Genomic DNA, 9,710 nt, shown 5'->3' on the forward strand with positions numbered 1-9,710 from the left:
GCAACACCCACTGATGCTGCAATATTATCATTCTCAGTTCAGTTCAGTAGGATTTAATTGACATGACAAGCTATGCAAGTTCTGCCCAAGTTTGAAAAAGAGACAAACCCCCTAGGTATCTGTCAAAGGTGGTACAGTCCACCCTGGGCATGGCTTCACACTCTGGGGTCTTACCCTATGTCCCTTTGTCATTAGTGCCCATTTCTGATCTGTGATGCTGTCTCTGCCATCTCCTTTCTCCCAGGTCAGGCAGTTTTCCCTCATTTCTTTTTTGATGAGAAGTCTTTTTTGATTGCGGCTCCTCCGTAAGGCTGCTGCGTCATGGCACTGACACCCGGGCATCATGCAGTGACGCTGCAGTTCAACAGGATGACACAATGAAATGTTTGCTGCTGCTGGTTTTTACTGGTATTACAGCAGTGCCAAGCCAAGTTGGGGCTCCACTGTGCCATGCTCCGTACAGACATATACTAGGGCTGCCTCTGCCCTCAAGGGAAGGCTTGACAAAGAATTTAATACTACATGAATTTAATATAATGGGAGGCCAAACCCCCTGGTTAACTTATCCCTAGCTATATGTGTGCATCTCTGTGCATAGTGAGGAGAATTAGTCAGACATCGTAATGACACTGTTACTGTCACTTGTCACATATTCCCTTGAACTTCATATAGAATAGATGAATTCTGGCAATGCAAGCAACGCAGTTTGCTCTAGCAGTTTGCCAGGCAAAGAGTTTGCTACATAGGCTGGAAAGTTTAGTCTGTCATGAGAACATTCCTTTATGCTGGGATTGCTATTATGCATATGCAATCTAAATAGAGGGGGAGCAGATCTCAAAATAATAGCCTGCATAATGGCATGTTGAAATGCTTGTTTATATATTAAATCCCTGAGCTTCTCTACTCCGGGTGCTGGAAAATGTTTGTCAATAAATCCCAAAGGAATTCTGGACATTCCATACCTAGTGGGTAGAACAAGAGGAATCCTCCAGTACTGAGGATCCTGGCCCATGTTAAGGCTGAGAAGATGCCCTAAGTGGGCAGCTGAAATCTGCTGTCTGTTGTGCCCTACCCATTGCCTCCTGAGGATATTTTGCAATACTTACTCTAATAATTATCTATGCTACAGGTTAGTAGTGAGGCCAAATTCATATTTGTAAAGTGTTTCTAGATCGCTAATGAAAAACTCTATATAAATGCAAAATATTATTACTGTTGTGTTTGGCTACACTGAATTCATATTGTTTGAATTAGTCATATAGTCATTCCTCTTTCCTTCAAATTATCTTAAAATGTGAACTTGGAAAGGGGTATTAAGGAACAGCCCATAGTATGAAAGTCACTCTTATAATGTATTTGTATTTGGGGCCCCCTTTAGAACTGGGGTGAGCACTTGAAGCTCCCATTACCTTTGCCGCTGGGAGTGCTCACCTCCACTCAGGATCAGGCCCTGAACTTCAAGAAGATGCAGCCGCGTATTCCATGTATGTGTGAGTGCGCCCAACACACTAGAGCCGGAGAACTTTGCCTAGCCATACCTATTGGGACGGTGTTCGCATCTTTTGGCCTTAGCCCTTCCCCTGGCCATATAAGGGTGGCACCATCCCAACCCCCCATCAGCTTCTTCTCATTGTCCATGGCTGGAGTAGGAGCTCTGTATGGTGTTCGTTCACTTCATATATTCTGTCTTAGTTACTAGAGACTTGTTTCTTATATACAGTTGTAGTTGTGTCTTAGGATTCCCGGGCCACTTTGCACTCCTTGAGAGTTTATACTTAAATGATACAGAGACACCACTATCACTGTCAGCAGTAGCAACAGCAATACCATCTGCAGCACTTCTCCAGCCAGATCTCCTTTCCTGTGAGGCAACCGGATTACCCCAGGAAGGATCATAGATCCCAGAGGCAGAGATCCTCTGCTTCTGGATTCAGCCAGCTGGCCCGCCTTCGCCCAGCACCTGGCAGGAGCCCATTTTAACTTCTGTGTCCAGAGCAGTGATCCAGTTGTGACCTCTCCAGCTCTGTCCCCACTATTCAGGGACAGGCTAGCTCATTTTTAGTGGTTGGGACTCGATTGCCATGGACAACAGGATCCGAAACACCATTGGATCAGGTTATACTATACAGCTTCTCTCCATCCTTTCTTCCCACTCTCCTACCCTATCCCTCTTCAGGGACCCCTCTCACGAGACATTGCTCCTCAAGCGTGTTCACTCCCTACTAGCTTTGGGAGCTGTAGAGGAGGTTCTCCTGCTGCATCAGAGTCAGGGATTCTGCTTCTGGTATTTTCTGGTTTCCAATCCCAAGGCAGGGGTTGAAACCTATTCTCAGCCTTTGCAATCTCAACAAATACATCAGATACACAAGATTCTGGATGGTCGCTCTAGCAACTCTCCGCCCTGTATTAAATCCCGAGGGCTGGTTTGCTGCCCTGGAGCTTCAGGACACTTATCTTCATGTAGTAATTCTCCCAAACCACAGAGGGTTTCTTCAGTTTGTTGTGGCGGACCAGCACCATCAGTACACCATGCTTCCCTTTGGTCTCTCTTCGGCTCCTCGGGTTTTTTACCAAATTCATGATTGTGGTAGCAGCGTACCTCAGAAAGAAGAGACTTCATATCTTCTCATATCTGGATGGTGAGTTACTGAGAGGCAAGTCCAGAGAAGAAGTCCTCTCTCATGCTACGCTTACTCAATCATCTGGGTCTCATCCTGAACAGCGGGAAGTCGACTTTGGTCCCAATTCAAAGAATTGAGTGCATTGAGGCCCTGACAGACTCTGTGATTTTGACAGCATTTCTGCCGACTGACTGATTCACCACCTTTGTCTGGAGCTGCAGTCTCAGCTCTTAACCACAGCCCAAGTATGTTTAAAGTTGTTAGGTCACAAATCTGCCTGCACACAAGTAATCCAATTTGCCAAGCTGTGCCTACAGCCTCTTCAGATGTGGCTGAACTCAGTCTATTGTCTGAATCGCCATCCCTTGGACAGTCAGGTCTGACGTCCCCTGATCTTGGACTCTTTATGGCAGTGGACAGTGCAGATCTGACATCAAGCATCCTACAGTCCATTTTTTAACTAAGAGGCATCCCAGCGATTGACCTGTTTGCCACCAGAGACCAGAAGAAATGCTGGCTGTTTTGCTCCCATAGGGAGCCTCAATCCAGGGCTCCCTGACTGATGCTTTTCACTTAAGCTGGGAATTGACGCTTCTCTTTGGGTTTCCTCCTTTTCCAATCATCCCGCAGGTCATTCTCAAGCTGAAATTGGACCAGGCCAAACTCATTCTCATTACCGCAGCCTGGCTGAGACAATGCTGATTCTCTGACCTCCTTGTGTTATCAATCTGACCTCCCACATCCCTTCCTCTTCATCCTGACCTCCTGACTCAGCATTATGGTCAAGTTTTCCACCCAACACTCAGCTCCCTGCATCTCTGTGTGGATGCTGCATGGTGCACACTTTGGAAGAGCAGCCCTGCTGTCCTTGTTTAAACAGACTCCTCCTGCGGGTACCACTTGTGAGTCACCTACATGAATACATGGCTGCATCTACTCAAAGAAGAAAATGCAGTTCTGTATTGTAACTGAAGGGCTAAAATCCATATGCTGTTTATGTTACAACCTGATATACAGACTGTGTCAGCTCTTTTTACAAGCCCAAAATCCAGAGTTTGGTCAAGAAGACAGAGGCCTAGCAAATAGTGAACAATATTAGCTAAGAAGCAGAACAAACAAAGGACAACCTTGTTTTTTGCTAAGATAACAATATGGTCAGCAAGAAGCCAGGTGGAAATTATAATTGGGGGCTTTATCTCAGTATTACTGAGACCTCCTTCTTTGTTCTGAACTTGCGCTTGTTTCTCTTCATAAAATTCAATCCCAGCATCTCCAGTGAAGGTTTTAATAGGGGTCTTATTTCTACAATGTGGTGGTTCCTGTGTCATCTGAGCTGCACATCCAAATGTTTTCTGTAAAGGAGGAAGATTTTACAAATGGAATGGATAAAGCAAGACAAAAAGCTTCAATCAAAGCAAAAGTGCTGCAATTGCAGAAGGATCTAAACAAGGCAGCACAGGAAAAAGAAGGTTCTTGTCTGTTGCTATTGCACTGAATGTCTTAATGGATTGTATTAAATTATGGGCCCCGTCACAGTGCCTCATGTAAGGGGAATTGCAAGTGGTAAATGAGAATCCTCCATGCGCACTTTGGGTGTAACACAGAGAGAGTGTCATTTTTTATTCCAAAACATAGATAGCAAGCAAGTGAAAGTGAACAAAAACACAGGACAGCAACAGACTATGTCACTGCAATCTTAACTTTGGAGCCACTAGTTCATCTTTATATTGGGTACCAAAAAAAATCGCTTTAAAAGTTTTATGCTGCTATTGCGTGCGCACACACACACACAAAATCTTGGGGCTGTCTCGGGGTTGAATTGGTTCCAGCACAAATTAAAGTAATCACAGGTCTGCTCTAAAGTTGCTGCCATGGCCCCAAATGCCCTTTTGGGCAGCCAGGGATCACCGGAGCACACCAGTATTCCAGCCATCTCCCCTTTCCATTGGGAACATTGTACACACTGAATGCTGCCTGGACACCCTGACCAAACTTCCCAAGCTGAGCCCAGGCTGGTCCTATCAACAGCCCCAGTTCTGGGAACAATAGCACATAGCTACATCTGAGACCATTTACAAAAGGACAACAAAAATAGCAAATGGCTAGACAGACTGACTTGAAAGAAAAGATCAAAAGTTAAAGTGTGGCTATAGGATTATTGGGGTTGTTAGAGAGTAAGTCTACGAGTGTCAGAAAAGTTTACATATGAAGGAGGGAGAAAATATTGAGAGTGGAACACAATGGCATATAAATGGGAGTAATAGGATGAGATTAAGGAATGGGAAATTTTAGGGTGAATATGACAGTAACAGGGTAAAGTATTAGCCAATGTGGACTAGATGACCCAAGAAGTCCTTCACATGCCTGTCAGTTTCTTTGATACTTTTCAGGTCTGGAGCAGATGCTTAAAACATACACAGAGACCCCCTGATTTTCAGATGTAAAGAACCAGAAAGACATGGCTGTGCTCCTGGAGCAGGTACATTCTTATTTTAAACGTAGCATTTTTACTGACTACAGCACTTCATTTTGAAAACCTGGCTATGTCTAGGTTTGACTCGATGCTAATTTAGGCTCCAGTTTTAGTTATAAATTCTTGACCGAACCAACTGGTGTTTAGTGTAAGAGTACCAGAGTCCAAGAATTAGAGATCTGAATAATGAGTATCCAGAATTAAAGCCAATGTTTGACAGATGAATGAAATAGGAGAGAAAGGAAGAGGAAAGACACTTTTCAATGGCTCAGAGTAAGAGTAGACCTGTACAACCAATTGAGAGGGTGATTTTCTCTCTTAGAAAAAAGCTGCCTTTGATATTTTCATCAAGATACCTTGTAATATGAGGTCACTTCATTAATATTTACTGTAACCACTTGCCTGCAGACAAGTCTGAAAACAAGCCTTTTGCGAGCAAACAGCTGCAAACTATCCACAGTACTTGCAGAACTAGAGCAGAAGCGTAAGCCTACACATCCCTGGAGCGACTGTATCTCCAACTGGAAAGACAGGATAAAGCAGTTAATGTAATCAGTGTCATGACCACTTTTCTACTACTTTGCGTAGCATGTACTTTAACCCTTCTACAGGCGATTACTCGTTCTATGCTTGGTGCAGCAGAAGTTGATGTACTATCTGTTATCATTTTCAGTAAAAGGCTATTCCATTTTCCTTTCTATATCACTGACCTGATGTAGCTCAGATTATTAACAACAATGCTCTGGGCTTGCCCTTGCCAGTAGAGCTAGCCAAAGTGTTCTGATTTTATCTGAGCCAGCTGAATGTTTATTAGTAATACTGCAGCACCAAGGCTTCAGTCCCTAAGTCTGTCCCAGGCATTGCAGACAGACCGTACGTCTGGGGTGGACTCTCACTGAAGGCAAAGGGGCCCTGTACAGGCACAGAAGTCCACCACCACAGATCAAATGTCAGGGGCAGGCCTAATGGGGGTCTTCCTGTGGGCTTCTGTGTTAGAAATATTAGAAGCTTTTAGCTAAATGTTTGTTAGAACTCAGACTGTAGTACAGTGGCAGAAACCACAGAACGCTATGGGGTTGCAAATAACTCAATCTATTTCTAAAATGTTTCTTGTGCTTTATGAAAATCTCTAAAGGAACTTAACCTATCAAGATGGGCACAAAAGGCTGTAGGTGATAAATAATAAGAAAGTGCTCTCATTATTTCCTTAATATTTATTTTTTAAATATCACCAACAGGACTGTGCACATAGTTCTGTCCTCATCTCTTGCTGTGTTAAAATGAAACGGTTTGAGCGCACCTCGAGCAGAGGGGCTGCCAGTGGGCCGGGGAATAACTCAAGATTTCTGCCAGGTAACTCTTGATTCTTGGGTCAGCACATAGGATTCTAGTTCTCCACTGCCAAATGGGATTAAATCACCATTCTGACTTGATATTACTTTACATTCACTTTGCACATGCGTAAGTGACTAGAAAAGCGTAAGGTAGTAAAAGGTCTTCTACTCTTGGACACAAATGAAGCACAGGATATGCATTCAGAATGGGTACTTTCAGCTGAAGCACTGTGGTGAACGGCATATCACAAATGACAGTGTCCACATCACTGGGCACCTCCAGTACTCCATTTTTGTGTACTCAAGTGGCATTGTTAGCTAAGTTAACATGCATTTTAAATGGCCACAGTGGCTTAAAATTTTTAAAAACAATTACATTTCCTTATGCATATTATTGCTAACAGTTTAGGACCTGATGCTACCAACACTTACCATTGTGCATAACACTTACTAAAAGAGTAGTTCTATTGAATGGATCACCACTCCCACAGCAAAACATGGAGGAAAACTCTGCAGGAAATCCTCGCAGAATTCCTACCCACGTCATTCTATTGGGATGGATGGGATGTGTCCCCTCTGGAGTAGGCAGTGGGCCCAGTCCAGAAACCTCACAATCACAGGGGTTCCTTGCAGAGGCCATATGTTTCCTTTGCAGTTGTACCCTTTGCAGGAGTTTGGGTGGGTGGAAGAAGAGGGCAAGTATAATGTTGTGGAAGACGTTGAACTCCCCTTCTGTAGGAGAGAGACAGGTGAATGTCAGGACATGATCCCTTTTCCCCATGTGCTAAGAACGGCAGTGTTTGCAGGATGAGGCCCTTAGCTCTTAAAAACAAAGATTTTGCAAATGTAATTTAACTTTTCAGCGTTTATGCTATTATTTTAAATTACACATGTTGCTCAACATGGACAGAGAAAATACAGCTTCACAGTCTGGTTCTCATACACTGTCATAATGCTGCAATAGTTAATTTAAAAAATTACCAGTGTGTACGTGTAAATTGACATAAGTCAATTCACCTTAATTAAGTCAGTAAACATTTCCATTGATTTAGTTTTGTAAAACACTTTTTAAAGAGACCTGATTTTAGGGCCTAAATCAGCCAACACAATGTCTTTTAATGATCTGTGTTAAGACAATTGGTGTGTGCCAAAAGGAATCACTGCCCAATTAGGTTTTCTGGGAACTGTATTACAGATAAATTATGCTAAAGATAATATATGTGTGTGGATTTAACAATGGGCAACTTGTAGTCCTTTATTATAGTAATGCCAAATTCCTAGCCACAGACATATCAGTATAGGGATAGCCTTTGGTCATGCTAGTGTCCTACAATAATCCAAAAAAGTTTGCCATGGTGGTTAACGGATCAGAAATTCCAGTCTTCTGCCAGAAGAGTCTTCCAGAAGTCAGAGGGTAGTATGGGAAAAGGGGAGGGATGGAGGAACCTCCTCTCTGGGCCCAGTGCACTCTGTTCACCTTGTTAGAGGGTTCACAGTTCTGTGGGGTCCCACAATAGTTTGAACCTAATCCAACTTCCATCAACATTGATTAGGAGTCTGATCAGATCCTCATTTGGGTTTCACTTACCTGGACGCTCCACAACCTAATCTTCCAGCTTTAACTGAGATAACTGAAATAGTTCTCAGAATGTTCTCTCAGCTATAACCATGTTCCAAAAATTAGGTTTGTGCCTTTTCACTATCAAAACAGATAATAGTTTCCACATGCATACATTTAATGACATGCTAGTTATTAAGAGCCAGATTTTTAAGAGATATTGAGATGCCTAATAATGCGGACAGGGCCCCAGTTGGATATTCAGAAGTGCCTAGACACCTATAACAAATTAAAATCGATAGGAAAATCCCACTAGGTGCCTGTCTGCATGTGTAAGTAAGCACCTAAATACCTTTGGCCATAGGCCTATAAAATTGAACTTTAAGAAACTATTATTACACAAGACCTCTTTATTTCATCCTGCTTTACTTGTGCTTGTTAGTGATTGTATTCTAATGATTTTTTACACAACCAGGGGACAGCAATCCAGCAAATGGGATCTGCAAGACTTTGTATGACTATCAAGCTAAAAGCGATGACGAGCTAAGTTTGCAAAAAGGTAATTAACATCTTCCTGTTTTTTCCAAACGTTATTTCAGCTGAAATGCTAGTTTGAGGAATGAGACTGAATGCAATGGAGAATAGGACCATGATATAATGCTGTAGTAAGCATGGTTTGTCATGCAGTTTTAATTCTGTCTTAAACTAGCCACCAGAGACATTTAAACTTAATTAGACTGTGCTATAAAGGAGGCAGGGGAAGAGAGAAGTATTAAACAAGGGTCAGTGCAGAAATGGCACAATACACATGTATAAATCCAGTTGAATTAATAAAAATACATTATCATCATTCACCAGAAGGATAATAATGGATGGTGGTTTGGGACCCTTAAGGAGAGAAACGGTCTCTTTCCTGCTACATATGTGGAAGAGTTCCCTATTTCCACAGATGAAACATCCTCAGAAGCATAAGAAAATAATTAAGATCACTGAGGTGCCTAAAGATCATATTTCTTTAAATTGTTCAGTTTGTTAAATAATCAAGGTCTTTTCCTTGCCAATGTGATACATATCAGAAGTGAAATCTGCCCAGTGTTGCCTGAGTTTGCCTTCAGTCTTTTGTTGAACCAAGCATACTGGCACATTTCTCTCCACTGATGGTAGAGCCGGAGTGTGATTGTTTCTATTATTGTAAGCCTTTATTAAAAAACAAACAAAGTGATTGCTACTTTACTCTTGGGCTAAGTTTTTGAATGAATAGAAATACCTCTATTAATGTAGTACCCCGATTCTTTTGGAAGCTTTTAAATGCAGGAGTCAAATCCTTTGAGGGTAAATTTAGCATAGCCTATTGCAGTAGTTCTCAAAGCCGGTCCGCCGCTTGTTCAGGGAAAGCCCCTGGTGTGCTGGACCAGTTTCCTTACCTGCTGCATCCGCAGGTTCAGCTGATCGCGGCTCCCACTGGCCGCAGTTTGCTGCTCCAGGCCAATGGGGGATGCAGGAAGGGCGGCCAGCACGTCCCTTGGCCCGCTTCCCGTAGCCCCCATTGGCCTGGAGCCGCGAAACGCGGCCAGTGGGAGCTGCAATCAGCCAAACCTGCAGATGCGGCAGGTAAACGTTCAGGGAAAGCCCCTGGCAGGCCGGACCGGTTTGTTTACCTGCCGCATCTGCAGGTTTGGCTGATTGCAGCTCCCACTGGCTGCATTTCGCGGCTCCAGGCCAAT

The 9,710-nt window shown here is 43.2% G+C and overlaps 1 protein-coding gene across 1 annotated transcript in view; it reads left to right on the forward strand.

The window, feature by feature from the left end:
• NOSTRIN (nitric oxide synthase trafficking) overlaps positions 1-9,192 on the forward strand; it is a 28,389-nt gene extending 19,197 nt beyond the window's left edge. The window contains 6 exon segments of the mRNA XM_077830382.1: positions 3,982-4,090; positions 5,012-5,100; positions 5,503-5,642; positions 7,167-7,177; positions 8,462-8,548; positions 8,825-9,192. Coding sequence (XP_077686508.1) covers positions 3,982-4,090; positions 5,012-5,100; positions 5,503-5,642; positions 7,167-7,177; positions 8,462-8,548; positions 8,825-8,958 — 570 coding nt within the window. The 3' untranslated portion in view covers positions 8,959-9,192.
• Positions 9,193-9,710: the final 518 nt, after the last annotated feature.

This window comes from Eretmochelys imbricata, chromosome 11 (assembly GCF_965152235.1).
Source record: "Eretmochelys imbricata isolate rEreImb1 chromosome 11, rEreImb1.hap1, whole genome shotgun sequence".
Taxonomy (NCBI): Eukaryota; Metazoa; Chordata; order Testudines; family Cheloniidae; genus Eretmochelys; species Eretmochelys imbricata.